Source organism: Rana temporaria, chromosome 12 (genome assembly GCF_905171775.1).
Source record: "Rana temporaria chromosome 12, aRanTem1.1, whole genome shotgun sequence".
NCBI classification, from domain to species: domain Eukaryota; kingdom Metazoa; phylum Chordata; class Amphibia; order Anura; family Ranidae; genus Rana; species Rana temporaria.
Window position 1 is genome coordinate 125,137,372 of NC_053500.1, and position 19,554 is coordinate 125,156,925.

The window sequence follows — 19,554 nt, forward strand, 5'->3', positions numbered from 1 at the left end:
TGCCTATAGGTCCATGTATATGGGGCCATAAATGGCATCAACTGAAGTTGTAACTTCCACATGATAAAACCTAATAAAAGTGGAAAGACACCATTCCTTACTTACATACTTCCTTAGGACACTCAACCAAACTGAGCACATCCAGTGTATGTATGAGTTGTGGTCATTAGATGGGGCTGTGCTTTCAGTTTAGCCTAGTGTCCAACTGCCTAGGGACAGAAGCTATACCCAGCCATAAAAGACATGTTCCCTAATACACACTGGGGCAAAAAGCATGTTTTGTCAAGTGTCTGCCACAAATGTTTAGCATTTGCCATATGTTTACTAAAGTTACACCTGAGATATTTTCCGATAAGATGAAGCAAGAGATATCTTGTGTGATGATATTGCTTGATATGCCACTTCTGTAATCAATATTGTATCTCTCAGATCTAATGAATTCGTTGGATTTTGCAGCCATCCATACTGCTTCAGTCCACTGCCTACAAGGACTTTTTTTTACTATAAAACATTTATTTTACTGCAAAAAAATTGTGTCATCAAACACCTTCTTCACATTGATGTTCTCACTGCGCTATCTAACAAAGTATCTGACCGCTGATGTTGTATCTGTGATCTCTATCTTTATGCTACATTCAAAGGCTTGACATAGATGGATGATCCAGGATATGTAATGCATTACTCTCTCAGCTCTTATTTCCAACGGGAAAAATAGAGAACCTACTTTCTATCTACGTCCGTCGGAAATTCCAGCAGAAAAAGTCAGATTTTTCTCCCGAAAATTCCGACCGTGTGTACGCAGCATTAGTAGTCACAGATTTGTGCTCTAAAGCAGAACTCCAGCTATCCATTTTCTCTTGGTTGGGGGGGGGGGGTTAGAATCTCTGAAAGCTTTTTATAGGTGTTTGCGACCCTGCTGGCCTTATACTGTAAGGTGTTTTTAACCCTGTCGCAGCGGCGTTTTTAACCCTTTTTCGGCCGCTAGCGGGGGTTAAAAGCGACCTGCTAGCGGCCGAATAGTGCAGCGAAAATTGACGGTAAATTGCCATTAAAATAGTGGCGCTTTACCACCGAGGACCCACCGCCCCAGTGTGAAAGGGGCCAAACTGCATGTACATATTTGATTTGGTGGTGTTGATTTATTCAAAGAATGTATTTTTCAGTTTGATTGATGAAGCTAACATGAATTATCCAATCATGCAAATAAAATTCCTTTTTTTTTAATATCTCTAAAAATAAGGATGTGCATAATAAATGTTTTTCCACATTGTTCATATATCTTAAAGGGGTGTAAAGGTACACTTTTTCTTTCCTAAATAGCTTCCTTTACCTTAGTGCAGTCCTCCTTCACTTACCTCATCCTTCCATTTTGCTTTTAAATGTCCTTATTTCTTCTGAGAAATCCTCACTTCCTGTTCTTTCGTCTGTAACTCCACACAGTAATGCAAGGCTTTCTCTCTGGTGTGGAGTGTCGTGCTCACCCCCTCCCTTACAGGAGAGTCAGGACGCCCACTAACACACAGCTCCTTTCTCTATCTGCAACGTAGAGAGCGTCCTGACTCTCCTGTAGTCCAAGGGAGGGGGCGAGCACCACACTCCACACCAGGGAGAAAGCCTCGCATTACTGTGTGGAGTTACAGACAGAAGAACAGGAAGTGAGGATTTCTCAGAAGAAATAAGGACATTTAAAAGCAAAATGGAAGGATGAGGTAAGTGAAGGAGGACTGTACTAAGGTAAAGGAAGCTATTTAGGAAAAAAATATTGTACCTTTACAACCCCTTTAATAATATCCACTGTATGCCATATGAATGCAATCCATATTGCTAGAATATGTCAGGCACAGTTTCTTAAAATGTTAGGGCCAGATTCACAAAAGAGATACGACGGCATATCTCCTGATACGCCGTCGTATCTCTGTGATCCGCCCGTCCTAACTATGCGGCTGATTCATAGAATCAGTTACGCATAGATAGCCCTAAGATCCAACAGGTGTAATTGACTTACACCGTCGGATCTTAGGCTGCAATACTTTGGCCGCCGCTGGGTGGAGTTTGCGTCGTTTTCCAGCGTCGGGTATGCAAATTAGCTTTTACGCGATCCACGAAGCTACTCGCGTGCGTAACGTCGTTTTTTCCCGTCGCAAAGTTAAGCAATCTTTTTCATTGCTTAACTTTACACCAGCCATGTTAAAGTATGGCCCTCATTCCCGCGTTGAATTATTATTATTTTTTTTGGTGTAAGTACGGCGTAAGTACGTTACGCACGTTGCCATTCACAAACACGTTGGGGCGCCGTAATTTCGCGCAAAGCACGTCGGGAAATTTACGAACGGAGCATGCGCAGAATGTTCGGCACGGGAGCGCGCCTAATTTAAATGGTACACGCCCCATTTGAATTAGGCGGGCTTGCGCCGGACGTCTTTACAATACACCGCCGCAAGTTTACAGGTAAGTGCTTTGTGAATCAGGCACTTACGCTGAAAACTTGCGGCGGTGTAACGTAAACGGGATACGTTACGCCACGGCGCAGGTACCTGAATCTGGCTATATAGTCTATTTCATATTTGAGACAATCGCTGGTGCCATGTATTATTGGTCGTACTTTTGGGAACTTGCAGAGTGTGAACTATGTGTATTTATTCAGGAATCAGATCCTTGAACAGTATAGAAATAGCCCGTGACCCTATGTGACCCCCAAAAGCATAACATATTTCTGTGACACACCAAGTTGAAGGATCATTCTTCTGAATTGGGGTTTCCACTGTGTCAGATGCTTTTAATAGCATCAAGCACTAGAGATATGGGGCTAAAGGAATTATGTTTACTTTATAACGTTTCAGCTGAGATCCTATAATGAAACAGTAAAAGTGGACCTCAAGTCAACAAGTGATGTTTTGCCGTTTTATACGGAACATCACGAATTGTTAACTGTATATACAGTAACAAGCACCCTGAATATACCCTTTGTCTTACAATCTTGCATGAAAAATAGCAGTACACTTCCTGTCATGTGATTGTGCCTAGCCACTCCTGTTCCGCAACCTCATAGTGTATATCTTCAGCGTGAGATCATCAAAGGTATTGCTGCCTCTCACAGCTAGTTTCAGGGGATTGGAGCAAGGTTTGGTGAAGTCACTACTGTGCTACTCACTGTTCTTCTTGCTGGGAAGGAATCTGTACACGAGGACTTGCAGTGGAAGCTCCTGCGGCAATCTGCCATTCTGCAGATCTGTGATTCATCCAACTCTCTTGCTGCTTCTTGACCATTACCACACCAATCATCAAATCACCAGTCTGCGAGCAGTAGCTCCATAGGCGTGCGCAAGGGGTGTGCCAGGTGTGCCCGGGCACACCCTAATCCTGGAGTTGGTAAGCCGTCAATCGTGGCCAGGTGACAGGTGAGCAACGATCCTTACTTGCCGACCCCAGAAACTGGACAGGATAGGCAGCAGGGGTGGAAATTAGTTTAATCGATCTGTATTTCCTTCTGCAGCAGCAGAAGTAGGCTTCTCCTCCTCTCCCTCTCGCCGACATTCAGCTCACACAGTAGGAAAATACAGGCCATCAGTACCATTATATGCCACCCCTCTAGTCCCTGTTCCTCTTCTTTCTGCTGCCCAGGTCCCCCTGTGTGCTCCCCTGCCCCCCCCCCCCATTGTTTCAGGATGATGACCGAGAAGAGGTCGATTAATGTCACAAACGCATATGTGTTGGAACTTTGAGGTGCACACCCTAATGCAATAGGCTGCGCACACCCATGAGTAGCTCTGATATGGATAAGCAAAGCCGTGGGGGTTGATTTGCTAAAGGCAGATAGACTGTGCATTTTGCACAGACAGTTGCATTCTGCAAGGGCATTTGCTCCAGAGCTTAGTAAATGAGATAAAGCTTCACTTTGTAAAGAATACCCAATCACATGCAAGAAAAATATTTTTTAAAAAAACGCATTTTTGCTTGCACATGGATGATGGAAGTCAGCTTCCCCCATTTACTAAGCTCTAGAGCAAATGCCCTTGCGGACTGCAGTCTATTTGCCTTTAGTAACGCTACCCCACAGCTTTACTAAGAAGGCTGCTTCCTTGCACGTTGTAGAATGGGGGTCAGCAACCTGTAGATTGTGATCTACTAGTAGATCTTGGCCAGGTGACTGGTAGATCGCGGTCTGGGCTTGCTGCCCCGCCATTCTAGAGCATCAATCAGAGTGCAATGCGAAGGGACTACTTCTAAAGTTGGAGCTGTAGTAGGAAGCAAGAGCCGCATAAGCCAATGACTCCCGTGTAGTGCTGGCCCATGTGGAGTGATACCACTAGCACACCATCTCTTATCCTGGCTAGCGGTCTCGAGAGTGGTGCCAGGAGCAGGAAAGGGGAGCTCTTCAGGTCAGTGTGAAGTAATACACCAGGCATAATAGTATAGGACTGCTTTCACACTGATGCACTGTGGTTTTTCCACATCGCAGGTGCAGTGCAGTGTATCTGCAGCTTTCTTGCAGGTTTGCCGTGCTAAACCATAGACGTCTATTATATCCTGCTGTTTCACCACCCTCACACACTTTACGTGTGAACGAGCCCTAAGAGTGCTGCTGCTGAATGCAACTAAGGGCTCATTCACAAGTGCAGCAGTCACTGCTGCTCCTCTGAAAAGCAATCTGAGTGTGTGTTGAGTGTGTGTGTGTTCCCTGGTACTAAGATATACTTCATAGCATCACAGTGTTTATTTTTTGCTAAACAAACTAAAAAAGACCAACATTTTGGGGAAAAAAAACCTGATGGGCAATGATAGGCGGCACTAATAGGTGGCACTGATAGGCAGCACTGATAGGTGGCACTGATAGATGGCACTGGATAGGCAGCACTGATGAGCAGCTACTGACAGGCATTACTAAGTGGCATCTGAAGGGCACTGACAGGCATTACTGATGGGGCACTGATTGGATTGGCACCGACAGGCATTGTTTATGGGGCACATGCTGGCAGCTGATGGGCAGTGATTGGCAGCTGATGGGCAAATCTGATGGGGGCTGTGCTGATAATCAATGTGCTGATTATCAGCGCAAACCCCCCCCCCCCTCTGATACGAGCCACCGATCGCCTCTCCTTGTCAGAGCGACCCGAGAAAAGCCATTTACTGGCACTCCCTGGTTCACTCGATGATCAGCTGTGATTGGTCACAGCTGATCACGTGGTAAGAAGCCTCCGTCAGAGACTCCATACCACGATTGGAGATGCAGTGTGTCAGACTGACACACAGCACCACCGATCGCCACGCTGCGCGAACCCCGCGGGCACGTGCCGGCTCTGTTATCCTGATCACGTCATATGATGTCCGGTCAGGATAACAGAATCACTTTTCCGACATCATATTGCTATATGGCGGGTGGCAAGTGGTTAAATCAGGTGTGAGGATGCGGCAATGTGCCCGGTGATCTTTGACTGCTTCCGTGTTGTTCAGGTAGATCTCCACCTCTTTAAGGTTGTAGAACAAGGTATTGTAAGTCTGTAATGATAAAAAGAACGCGCTACACGGAGACCCCAGGCAATACTGGTAAATAGTTATTTGTCATCTGCTTGTCTTTTTTGCTGAAAGCTTCCACAGTACAGTCTTATTTAATAAAAAGTTTATTTTTTAAAATTTTCATGGTGATATCTACTAACAGCACTTCTCTTTCTTCAACAGGATCAGCAGTAAATGTCACCCCAGGTGTGGAGGTGACATCATCGGTGCAGAAAGTGCCATCCAAATCTGGCCTGTGGGTTTCCATTGTAGGCTCTCCATCTAGAGGGACCATACCTTGGGAGATCATCAATGATCCTCCTATCGAGTGTCAGGAGCTTAGTGCCAAATTACTGTATTCTGGAATTGCATGTCTTCCAGGTATGTATTTAAATCTGCCTTCAGGTGTTTACCTACACATATAACACTTTAACCACTTAACCCCCGGACCATATTGCTGCCCAAAGACCAGAGCACTTTTTGTGTTTCGGGACTGCGTCGCTTTAACTGACAATTGCGCGGTCGTGCGATGTGGCTCCCAAACAAAATTAGCGTCTTTTTTTCCCACAAATAGAGCTTTCATTTGGTGGTATTTGATCACCTCTGCGGTTTTTATTTTTTGCGCTATAAACAAAAATAGAGCAACAATTTTGAAAAAAATGAATATTTTTTACTTTTTGCTATAATAAATATCCCCCAAAAATATATAAAAAAACTTTTTTTTTCCTCAGTTTAGGCCGATACGTATTCTTCTACATATTTTTCGTAAAAAAAAATCGCAATAAGCGTTTATTGATTGGTTTGCGCAAAAGTTATAGCGTTTACAAAATAGGGGGTATTTTTATTAATATTTTTTTTTTTACTAGGAATGGCGGCGATCAGCGATTTTTTTCCGGTACTGCGACATTATGGCAGACACTTCGGACACTTTTGACACATTTTAAATAGGTGGCAACCCTACTCAGCTGCCTTTCAACATTTTAAAAACATCAAGTGTATCAACACTAATGCCGCGTACAGACGGTCGTTTTTTGTGATGAAAAAAAAAAGAAGTTTTAAATCATGAAATAAAACGACGTTTTTGAAACATCATTTTCAAAGACGAAGTTGCCTACACACCATCGTTTTTTCACAATGCTCTAGCAAAGCGAGGTTACGTTTCGCCACATTTTTTCCATTGAAGCTCGCTTCATAACTAGCTTCTGGGCATGCGCGGGTTTAAAAACGTTGTTTTAAACGTTGTTTTTTGCTACACACGGTCAATTTCTGTGAAACAAAAAACAACGTTTTGAAAAACGACACAAAAAATTCAAGCATGTTCGAATTTTTTTTTGGTCGTTTTTTTGAAGACATAGGCCCAGATTCTCATACATTAGCGCTGCTCCTGGGCAGCGTAATGTATGAGCTCTACGTTTCACCGCCGCAGGTCTACAGGTTTAAATCCTGATTCTCAGAACACTTACCTGTAAACTTGCGGCGGTGTATCGTTAGATTGCTCGGCGCAAGCCCGCCCAATTCAAATGGGGCGGGCACCATTTAAATTAGGCGCGCTCCCGCGCCGAGCGTACTGCGCATGCTCCGTCGGGTAAATTACCCGACGTGCATTGCGCTAAATGACGTTGCCCCGACGTCATTTGCCTAGATGTATACGTAAATGGCGTCCAGCGCCATTCACGGATGTCTTACGCAAACGACTTAATTTTGATTCAATTCGACGCTGGAACGACGGCCATAGTTAACATTGGTTGCCCCTGCTAATAGCAGGGGCAACCTTACGCGTTGGGTACGCTACGCAAACGACGTTAATTCGCTGCGTCGACCTCGCGTATGTTCGGGAATCGCCGCACTTACCTCATTTGCATAGACGACGGAAAAGCGGAAAAGCGACGATGCGACACCTAGCGGCGGGGAAAAAAAATTACTTTTAAGATCTGACAGCGTAACAGCCTTACGCTTGTCAGATCTAATGGGTACCTATGCGCAACTGATTCTAAGAATCAGTCGCATAGATACCCGGGGGCCAGATGAGGAGTTACGACGGCGCTAATGGTGTTGCGCCGTCGTAACGCCTTCGAGAATCTGGGCCATAAAACGACGTTTTGCCCACACACGATCATTTTAAATGACGTTTTTTAAAACGTCGTTTTTTTTCATCACAAAAAACGACCGTCTGTGCGCGGCATTAGAGCCTCCAACATTACAATGCAGACACGTGGTGGTGGCGGCATGTATAGTTAGATGAATTCTTCTACAGCCTGGGTGCAAATCCTGTGCTACAGTAAACAGTTTCAGTACTGTATTGTAGTGTTGGAAGTTGGCTCTGTCGCTCCTGGCTATTCCTATTGACCCATACTTTTGATCAGTGGCTTCACTAGCCAATGCAAACATGCAAGAATAAAAACCCCAAAGCCTGTGTACAAAGGCTTAAAACCTTAGTACTGTAAACTGGGGCTGTTTCAGTTTGTTTGTTTTTTTCACTTCCTTTGAAGCTTAGTATTTTATACATTATTGTAATGTGACTTTGTGGTGTTATGATAAATATTTAATTATGGGTATTGTGATCCTAGGAAGCCGGGACAAGATGGGCAGGGCAATAATCCAAGTGACCACAGATAGTACAGCCTGGGAGGCATCGTGGTGCTCAGTGAAGGAGGTGACACGCCTCTTACTCTACCTGTGTTCGGTGGCCAGGTGAGATGAATATCTGATTAAGCTGTGGTCTCTATTAGGCTTTTATAGACATTTATTAGACATTTTTACAGCCACTTTGTTTAGCTGTTTTTTTTAGCATTTTTGCGCATTTTTGAGCGTTTTTTAACGTCTGGCGTTTTTACAGCTCTAACGCTGGAGCTTCAGAACGCACGGGTCCTGGGTTTTTTCTTGCAGCTTAAAAACGGCTCAGCCACCTACAGCTCAAAAACGTCATGGTGGGCATGAGGCCATAGACTAACATGGAGAGCCGTTTTTAAGCTGCAAAAAACGCTCAGAAAAGTGGCTGTAAAAACGTACATGGAAATGAAGCCTTACTGTTTAGTTACCTTTCTGAATTCAATTGTAAATTGTATGCTAAAATGTACACTATACTTGCAATTTACTTGGCGGTGTCAAGGTACAATAGACTAATGCCTTGTACACTCGATCGTTTTTCTCCGTCGGGAAAACTTCCGTGTTTTTCTTTGGCCGGAAAAACCGTACGTGTGTATGCTCCTTAGCAGTTTTCCCGACAGAAAAACTGCGGTTTAAAAAATGAGAACATGTTCCTGTTTTTTCTCGCCGTGAATCGCTGCGTTTTTTTCCCCGCAGTTTTCCTATGGGAAACACTGCGAGGGAGCATACACACGGACGGTTATTCCCGACCAAAGTTCTCCTGTCGGGAAAACCGGCTGTGTGTACAGGGGAAAAGGGACCGAGCCGGTTCTCGGTTTTCCCCTTGGTTTTCCCACCGGTCTTTTGACCGTCGGGAAAACTGATCGTGTGTACTAGGCATAAGTTTTGCATCAGAAATAGAAACTAATGAATATATATGAGCAAGTAATGGATTCCGTTCTACTGGTTAGATATTTCATTTTCCTGGAGTGTTAAGCCTCGAACACACGACTGAGTTTTTCTCTGCAAAAACCAGCAAGAAACTTGCTGGGAGATATTTTTTTGCTGAGGAAACCGGTCGTGTGTACATTTTCGTCTAGGAAACTGTCGAGAAACTCGACGAGCCAAAAAGAGAGCAAGTTCTCTATTTCCTCGACGGGAATGGAGAAACTTGCCTTGTCGAGTTTCTCGACAGCCTGACAAGGAACTCGACGAGGAAAACGATGTGTTTCGCCCGTCGAGTTCCTCGGTCGTGTGTACGAGGCTTTAGGCCTCGTACACACAACCTTTTTTCCCGGCAAGAAAACTGCTGGGAGAGCTTTTTGGCGTGAAAACCGGGCGTGTGTATGCTCCCTTTTTTTTTTTTTCGCAAGATTTACTACACTTGCCATTGGAAAACACCGCAAGGCAGTGCCGAGGGAGCATAAGCCCTGTACACACAGCCGGGATTCCCGGCCAAAGTTCTACCTACAGTTTTCCCATCTGGATTCCCGGCGGACCTTATACCGCCGGGAGTCCTGGCCGTGCAGAGATTGGAGGCAGGGGGAGATTGTGGCACCGCAGAGGGGGGTGAAAGCAGGGGGTGTTGGTGGCAGAGGGGGATGGAGGCAGGTGGTGATGTGACTAAATAATTTGCCCTATTTATATCGAAAATAACAAAAATATTTTTTTTTACCTTAATATCTACCTTAAATCACATTGCTATTTGCCTAGCGTACTTGTTTGTAGCCTAATACCTAGATTCATAGACGCCGCCGCAACTTTAAGGTGGCGTAGCGTATCGTATTTACGCTACGCTGCCTTAAGTCATAGAGGCAAGTACTGTATTCACAAAGTACTTGCCTCCTAACTTACGGCGGCGTAGCGTAAATGCGGCCCGGCGTAAGCACGCCTAATTTAAATGAGGATGGGGGCGTGTTTTATGTTAATTACTCGTGACCCGACGTAATTGACGTTTTTTACGATGCGCCGTCCGTGTGCATATCCCAGTGTGCATTGCGCCAAGGTACGCCGCAAGGACGTATTGGTTTCGACGTGAACGTAAATTACGTCCAGCCCTATTCACGTACGACTTACGCAAACGACGTAAAATTTTCAAATTTTGATGCGGGAACGACGGCCATACTTAACATTGACTACGCCTCCTGGGGGCAGCTTTATCTTTACGCTGCGTATCTCTTACGGAAACGGCGTATCTTTACTGCGACGGGCGCACGTACGTTCGTGAATCGGCGTATCTAGTCATTTACATATTCTACGCCGAACTCAACGGAAGCGCCACCTAGCGGCCAGCCCAAAAATTACACTTTAAGATACGACGGCGTAGGAGACTTAAGCCGCTCGTATCTTAGCCTAATTTAAGCGTATCTGGTTTCCAGAATACGCTTAAATTAACGCCGGCGTAGATTCAGAGTAACAACAGCGTATCTACTGATTTGCCGGCGTAACTCTCTATGAATCTGGCTATCAATACGGAAATTTGCACCTAAAAATGTTTTAGTAACTTTTGTGAAATGCCAGTAAAAACGTGGCTGCGCCAGTAAATTTCAGGTGTTGTGCCAGTAAATTTCTATCTGACAGGTTGGCAACACTGGTAGTAGTGATAACTAAACTCTGTATTGTAAACTTCCAGAGTGGCCTCTCAGGTATGAAATATGTATACCTACATTGGTCCAATGGAAGTATGCAATTAAGGCCATACCCGGAGTTCAGATGTAACATTGCATGAAGGCATGGGATGGAAATCTCCACCCTTGTGATGTCATTGTCCTTTTTAGGGATCTCATAGAATTGCCAGTATGTGCCTGAACATAAATCTGGAGTGTACCAGCTTGATATGCCAATCACATAAATTTACCCCGAATGGGCAAAAGTGACCGTGTCTCTTTATGCCCATTTATGACTGGTCCTCTTTACTATGATCCCTTTTGTCGGTTAGCAGGTTTGAGCTTATATTTTTTTATTATTAGCTTGGCTCACTGGTCTTTAAAGCTGGCCAATCATGCAGAAACGCTGTCACATAAAGAAACATTTTCACACAGTATGACTTCATACGGTTTCATAGCATTTGTACTGCAATCTTCTTTTCCAGGGCAGTAAAGATAGCAGCAGAGAGTCTCCTGGGACCAGCATCTCGAAGGAGATTCAGCTGCTTTGAAAAATTGAATTCCCAGTTGCTACCTGGTGACTGAGAAAAGATACGTTGAAGCCTTTAGGGAAATCAAGGCGTTTGCCTGACATGCACGCAAGGGGCCTGGTTTTCAAAAAGGTTGTTCAGTCAAAATTGCTGCAAAAAAATTCCTTCTCTAGCATACTTAAAATGCCAATACAAGCAACAAGTAAATCCAGTAGGTGAGCTACTAAAGCTATTCAGCAAAGCCTACAGCTGTACTAAAGTCATTGGCCCGGATTCACAGACAGCAGCGCACATTTATGCCGCCGTAGCGTATCTCCTGTACGCTACGCCGACGCTGATTCAGAGAATCAGTTACGCATAGATATCCCTAAGATCCGACAGGTGTAACTGTGTTACACCGTCGGATCTTAGGCTGCAATTCCATGCCGGCCGCTAGGTGGCGATTTCGTATCTTTTACGCGTCGAATATGCAAATGAGGAGTTACGCCGATTCAGAAACGAACGACCACTGACACCAATGTGGGGGGTTATTTATGTGACCACTGACACAAATGTTGGGGTTATTATTGTGCCCACTGAACCTTTGTTGGGGGTTGTTATTGTGACCATTGACACTAGTATTGGGCATTATTATTGCAGACACTGGCACTAATGTTTGGGGGTTATTATTGTGACCACTGACACCAGTGCTCAGGGCTGGACTGGGACAAAAATTTGGCCCTGGACTTCATCCAGACTGGCCCACTTCACCCCTGCATGCCCCCCCCAGCCACCCAAGCCCCCTCTCCCCCTTCACTAGCCACTAGCCATTCTACTTTATTAGAGTAGACCAGCTGGTACTGGTACTCTTATAGGCAGTACCAGTGGGGAAGCTAGACATCATTTCACCCGGGGCAAAGAATCAGTTCGGTGCCCCCCCTTATGGGACAAGATTAGGCAGAAGTGAGAAGCTCCCAGGCCATAGCTGCTGAGTCAGCTGTCTGTCCCCTCCCCCATGCTCCTCTGTCGTCCCCCCTGCTCCTCTGGTCCTCCCCCTGCTTCTCTGTTCCCCCCCCAGGTGAGCGCTGCGGGAAGGGAGAGACAGAGGAGTGGAGGGGGGCGGCGGTCTGCTGTCACTGAAGCCGGCCCACTGAGCCATCGGCCCACCGGGAAACTCCCTGTAGTCCCAATGGCCAGTCCATCCCTGCCAGTGCTGGAGGTTATTATTGGGGCTACTGACAGCACAGGTTTTTTTTTTCTCCAGTGTACCCCCTGGGTCTGTGTTTTTTAAAATATAGCAGATCTTTGGGAAAAGGTGCCACACAAGCCATTTTCCATAAAGCATCATATATTTTATTGATCACGGTTACAAGTTTCTGGCGGGTGGCACGCTAAGTGTGCCCCATTCTTCTTCTAAATCCCTTCAAGGTTTCCCTCCAAATGATTTTGAACAGGGACAGTTACATCCTTCTGACTCCTGCACGCTGTATATTATGTTCTATATTGCATACTCCTGACCAAAGTGCTCATTGTCCCCAAAGCTGCTGGTTGCTAGGTACTTACCAAATGTTTTAACAAGGTTCTCATTCATGGGCAGGCTGTATGGGGCCCCTGTGATTTCTAATAGCAGCCCTGAACCACATTTTATGTTACACCCTAGATATGAGTGTGACATATAACAACGTTCCAAAGGTGGATTATGCATTTAATTCTGTTGCAGACCTGTGCAAATCTGTTGGCTGCCAGGGGCACGGGTCACAAATATATATAAATCTGTCAATTGTGAACTGAGAGGCAGACTGGTTTGTGTCTAATTTCATTGATAATTTGATTCATACTTGTACCCCAATCCTTAAATGTTATAGCTTGCATTGATGTATAATGCTTGTTCTCATGCTTGCATTGATGTATAATGCTTGTTCTCATGCTTGCATTGATGTATAATGCTTGTTCTCATGCTTGCATTGATGTATAATGCTTGTTCTCATGCTTGCATTGATGTATAATGCTTGTGTAACGGAATGACCCGGGACACCCAGAGACTTTGTGAGGATGGGGGATACTCCTGTGTCAGCGTCACTGATAACTCTTGGGTCTGAGTACACCCTGTGCCTTTCGGGCATGGGGTGGCAAGTGAATCATAATTCATGTATTACATGAGATAGGACATCACTGATAGTTCGTATTGCAGGATTTTGAGATACTGCAAAGAATATTCTATGACACATTTCTATGATTAGCCCTGACTAGTGACATGCTAATTGAGTCAGGGCCTGGAAGACATTCCATTGTCTGCTCCCAGAACTCTAATTATGCATGCTAAATACTGTTTATGTGATATAACACTGTCTAAAGCCTAGTGATGCTCAGAGGTGTGAATAGGTGTCAAGCTGTATGCGGAGACGGAATGTCTGCCTAGGGAACTCAGTGTGTGATGGGGTTTTGTTTGTTATGCTGTTAATTAAGGAATGTTTAGTAATTAGCCTTAGTGTGTGATTAGGGGGGTGGAGATCTCATTGTTGCTTTAATGCCTTGTACTGTATAAAAAGCTGAGAAGAAACCATTAAAGTGTCATTACATTTGAAACCAGAAGCACAGAGCTGTGTGTCTCGTGTCTGGGGGGAATTCTTATGGATCGGGTCCTGTTGGTTGGAGTGTCGATAAGCTGTCGTGACTGGGATGGAAGGTCGTAAACGGTGGTGACCGTTACAGCTTGTTCTCATGCTTGCATTGATGTATAATGCTTGTTCTCAACCGTTTCCTTAGAAAGGAGATAAAAGACCTCGGATTGATGGTTTTAGTGGATGCCAGGAAGCACCCTCCATCTTCATGTCTCCATGCAGCTCTGCAATGTACCCAGGTGAGCCCACTGTCTGACACCCATAGAATATTCAGGAGGTCAAAGGAATCTCCCAAATGAATGGATAGCAATTCAAATCTGACAAAGGTTCTAATCCAGGGTTTCTCAACCAGGGCTCCATGGAAGTCTAGGGTTCCTCCGGAGGTTGCTAGGGGTTCCTTGAGCAATGCACAATATTTGCCTCTTAGATAGGTTCCCACTGACACCAATGATCTTTTTAGTTATCTGTAATGCCGCGTACACGCGATCGGATTTTCCGACAACAAATGTTCGATGTGAGCTTTTGGTCGGATATTCCGACCATGTGTAGGCTCCATCGGACATTTGCTGTCGGAAATTCCGAGAGCTGGTTCTCAATTTTTCCGACAACAGAAGTTCTTGTCCGTAATTCCGATCATCTGTATGCAATTCCGACTCACAAAAATCTACGCATGCTCTGAATCAATCAGAAGAGCCACACTGCCTATTGAACCTAATTTTTCTCGGCTCGTCGTACGTGTTGTACGTGACCGCGTTCTTGACGTTTGGAATTTCTGACAACATTTGTGTGTATGCAAGACAAGTTTGAGCGAAACAATCCGTCTGAAAAAAATCCACGGTTTTGTTGTCGGAATATCTGATCGTCTGTACTCAGGGCATTTCCGAGTGGCTCTGGCGCCCGGCACCTCTGGCCAAATGCAGTACTGCACACTTCAGAGGATTGAATCTGCTGCTCACAAAGCGAGTCAGTTCTTTTTTTTAAATAGCTCGTATTGCGAAACGCTTGTAAACCGCGTTACTCGCAATCCGAGGTTCCACAGTGGACAACATTCCAATTGCAGAGAAAATAGCCTTGACATTTGATTTTCCCACATTCACTCACAATGAATGTACATGCAGTTTCACAGGACGAATAGCCTTGACATTTTTTTTTATAAATGCACCTCATTAAAGAGGAAGTAAACCCTCTAAAACATAAAAAAAAAAACAGCAGGAGAAAGGCATAATGAGCTAGTATGCATAGCATACTAGCTCATTATGAATTACTTACCTGAGATCGAAGCCCCTAAAGCAACTCTCGTTCCTCTCCTCTGCCGCCATGATACCCGAGTTACTTCCGGGTATCGCGGCTCCGGCGCTGTGATTGGCCGGAGCCGTGATGACATCACTCCCACGCATGCACGCAGGAGCCGTCAGTGACAGCACGATAGCCTTCACTAATGGCACGCTCAGTGCGCCTGTGCCATTGTCTACCAACCGATGGACTGTTTTCATCGGACAAACCGATCGTGTGTGGGCCCCATCGTTTTTTATTTTTTTACATCAGTGGATTATTTTTTCCATCGGTGGATTTTTCCTATGGATAAAAAAACGATAGAAAAAGTTACGTCGTTTGTGTAAGTCGTCCGTGAATGGGGCTGGACGTCATTTACGTTCACGTCGAAACCAATGACGTCCTTGTGGCGTACATTGGAGCAATGCACACTGGGAAATTCCACGGACGGCGCATGCGCCGTTCGGGAAAAACGTCAATCACGTCGGGTCACAGTACATTTACATAAAACACGCCCCCCGATCCAAATTTGAATTAGGCGGGCTTACGCCGGCCGATTTACGCTACGCCGCCGCAACCTACGGAGCAAGTGCTTTGAGAATACAGCACTTGCCCGTCTAAGTTGCGGAGGCGTAACGTAAATCGAATACGTTACGCCGCCGCAAAGTTACGCAGTTCTATATGAATCTAGCCCTAAGGGTTTAAGAGAGAGACAGCTGTGTTGCACTTAACCAATGAGCCCTCTAGTGGTTAAGTAACAAATCTCTATATGTAATACAGTACAAAAAAAAAAAAAAAACAGCAAAGAGCAAGCATATAAACATGAGTAAAGCATATAAAAATGAAGGTAAATTCTGCAATAATAATTCAAAATAGTCACTAACAGATACACTATACTTGCTCTTAAAAGCTGTTATCTCATCGCCCTAGACATATATTCATCTAAACGGCAATTTGCTGCTGAATGAGTCACACAAATAACAGATGTTTAAGCCCAGACTTGCTCAACGCTGTCATTACCGATAATATCGCATAAATTCTTTGCCATCTGACCGGCAACAAAACACCGGAAATCCCCACATTTCTTGGCTCCTACGTAACATTGCATGAGCCTCCCAGCAGTGACACGGAGATGTTTGCAGTTTAGGGCGCCCTGCCTAAATATGACATTTAAGGATGAATTCTGTCATTAGGCAGCAGAGTTCTTTAAAGTTTATTAGGCTATTAGGCAGCAGAGTTCCTTAAAGTTTATTAGGTGATAATAATAAGTCAGACGCGGAATTAGAGCGAGCCTCTTATAATGAGTTTAGGCTGCTCGTTATAATGGGTTTGAGAATAAATTAAAATATAGAAAATGAAAATATTTGTATTAACGCTACACTAATTTATTTCTTTAGAAAGTGATAATAAGCAGTAATTATTCATTCTCAGCAGCACAGAGTTATGTATACTGAGAAAGAGAATGTTTGGAGAAGAACTTAAAGTGTATGTAAACACTGGCCCAGATTCAAGTAGCAATTGCGCCTGTGTAACCATAGGTTACACAGCGCAATTGCTTACTTGCCCCGGCGTTACGAATGCTCCTGATTCAGGAACATCGTAACGCCGACTGCAGCCTAAAATCTGCGTGGCATAAGGCTCTTATGCCACGCATATCTAGGCTGCATTCTTGCGATGGCCGCTAGGGGGCGCTCCCATTGTGCTCAGTGTATAGTATGCAAATTGCATACTAACACCGATTCACAATGTTGCGCGAGCCCTGCGTACGCAATTTACGTAGTTTCCGTACGGCGTGTTTAGCGTAAGGCTGCCCCTTCTAATAGCAGGGGCAGCCAATGCTAAAGTATACCCGTCGTTCCCGCGTCGCGACGTTCGAATTTTACGCAATTTGCGTAAGTGATTCGTGAATGGCGCTGGACGCCATTCACGTTCACTTTGAAGCAAATGACGTCCTTGCGACGTCATTTGCCGCAATGCACGTCGGGAAAGTTTCCCGACAGAGCATGCGCTCTACGCTCGGCGCGCCTAATTTAAATGATTCCCGCCCCCTACGGGATCATTTACATTAGGCGCCCTTACGCAGGGCAAGTTTACACAGCGCACACGCAATTTACGGAGCTACTGCTCCGTGAATCGCGGGTAGCGCAGTAAATTTGCGGGGGCGCAGGGCAAAAACGCTGTCCTGTGCCTCCGTAAATAAGGGGCAAATCTACCTGAATCCGGACCACTGAAAATAATCTCTTAATTGCTTCCTTTTGACCTTAGCACTACACAACACCATCCAATGTATGTTAGGTAGAAGAGGTAGTGGGGGTTATCAGTAGCCCTCATATGCTTGCTGTACTTGGGTGACAACGCTGCATATTTACATAATGTTTGCAAAAAAAAAAAAAAATCAGGTATTAGCGGGGAAGCCCGCTGACAGCTGATGACTCACCCATTGTTATGGATGCGTCGGCCAGCTTCCTGGCCTGCTCCTTAACTACTGACAGCTATTCACTGTGCGTTTGATGGGCGAACATCACGTGGAGTGCCCCAGAAATTCTGGTGTTTGGCAAACACACTGACGGGCGCTGTTTGGGGCTAAAACCGATGCTCGGCCCGAACAGTTCACCTGTCTCTAATGGGCAGTATCCATTCAAATGAATAGGGGAGCACCAAAATCACCCCGTAGCCCTTTCCTCTTCTGGGTGTGTCTAATTATTGTCTGTGCTGACCTAGATCCTCTGCCCCTCCCCTCTCTTCCCTACATGTCCTTTAATGCAACTGCTGGGGGAGAAGCAAAGGGGAATACAATAAATTGTCACTTTTACAGCCAAATAACATGCTTACATTAAATGCACATAAAATCTTATGGGAAGATTTTTGTTGAAATAATGAGTCTGGCTACAGGGTCTAAAAATGTGAATGATGGTGATGTATCAATAAAATTATTTCTGACTTTTCTGTCCTCCAGGCTTCCTCTCCTGGCTCTATCCAAAGCATTGTGATGCTTGTAGAAAAGGAGACGTCTCCTCAGCTGGAGAGAATCCCCGGACTGCAGGTGGGCACTACCTTCTAACACCATTCAAGTGTCCTGTGTATAAATGAAACTAAAAGGAATTGTACAAAAGCCTATCTGTATTCACATAGGAAACACCAAATACGTATTGTCCTAAACTGAGGATTTTTTTTATATATATATATATATATATATATATATATATATATATATATATATATATTTTTTTTTGGGGGGGGGGATATTTATTATAGCAAAGTGTAAAAAATATTGCTTTTTTTTTTCAAAATTGGCGCTATATTTTTGTTTATAGCGCAAAAAATAAAAACTGCAGAGGTGATCAAATACCACTAAAAGAAAGGTCTATTTGTGGGGAAAAAAATTTTGTTTGGGAGCCACGTCGCATGATCGCGCAATTGTCAGTTAAAGCAACGCAGTGCCGAAATGCAAAAAGTGCTCTGGTCTTTGGCCAGCCAAATGGTCTGGGGCTGAAGTGGTTAACACAGTTCACACAGATGTAAACTAAAGCTGGCCATAGATTACGCGATTTTCTTTCCTGCCACCATGGGTTGCTCAATTCAACACTGTGTGGAAAACCTCCTGAGGAGCCATTGTGTTCTCCTGGCAGGGGCAGGGCCGTCTTTACCATAGGGCAAACGGGGGAAGCTGCCCAGGGCCCTGTCACTGTTGGGGGCCCAAAGCAGAGCCGCCCGTTAAGCCCCTGTGCTTCCCACAAATCAGCGCTGAAAATCATCAGCGGCACGCAGTACTGCTTCCCTTCCCAGTGTTATAAATTGTACAGCACCCCTGGCTTCCCTTTAGACGTGCACTTCTCCCTTCCTGCCACTGGGTGCTGCTTGTATATAAAAGTGAATTAGAATGTGATTTTAGAGCATCCCCAGTTTGATCTACACAAGGCTAACTCCTTCTTCATGTCCTGCACCTCAAGGTATTATGTCACTGTTTGCTAATCTATATTACAAATAGAAGTTTTCTGTAGAGTGTGCCCAAAGTCTTTATAATATTTGACGATTCACTGCAGGTCTGGTGGTCAGTGTTTTAAAAAGTTCCTCTATTTTACACATGGCATGGCATGGGGTCACAGCATCGTCTGTCCATTCTGCTTTAGCACCATAGGACCCCATGCCATGCCATGTGTAAAATAGAGGAACTCTTTAAATCACAGACCAGACCTGCAGTCCAGGCTGAGTAAGGCCTCAGAGCACATGGCATTACTGTCTGTATTTAACTGCTTGATGGGCTTATTTTGGGCCTGGCTGGTTCACATGTATGTGTTTTGCTGCCCCACATTTGCGCAGGCACAGCAGCCCATTCATTTGAATGGGCCGCAATGCCTGCGTTTCCTGCAAAGAAAAGCGCATGCCTCATGTAATAGGCTGCGCACACGGCACACCTATGCCCATCAATGAAATACAGCACTGTCTGTCCATTCTGTTGTCTGCTGT

The 19,554-nt window shown here is 44.9% G+C and overlaps 1 protein-coding gene across 4 annotated transcripts in view; it reads left to right on the forward strand.

Moving 5' to 3' along the window:
* The window catches only part of KIAA1755 (KIAA1755 ortholog), an 88,472-nt gene that overhangs the window by 15,920 nt on the left and 52,998 nt on the right, over positions 1–19,554 (forward strand). For all 4 annotated transcript variants that reach the window (XM_040330549.1, XM_040330550.1, XM_040330552.1 and 1 more), the window contains exons 3-6: positions 5,677–5,874; positions 8,061–8,184; positions 13,961–14,054; positions 18,044–18,130. In XM_040330549.1, coding sequence (XP_040186483.1) covers positions 5,677–5,874; positions 8,061–8,184; positions 13,961–14,054; positions 18,044–18,130 — 503 coding nt within the window. The remainder of the gene's footprint in view (positions 1–5,676; positions 5,875–8,060; positions 8,185–13,960; positions 14,055–18,043; positions 18,131–19,554) is intronic.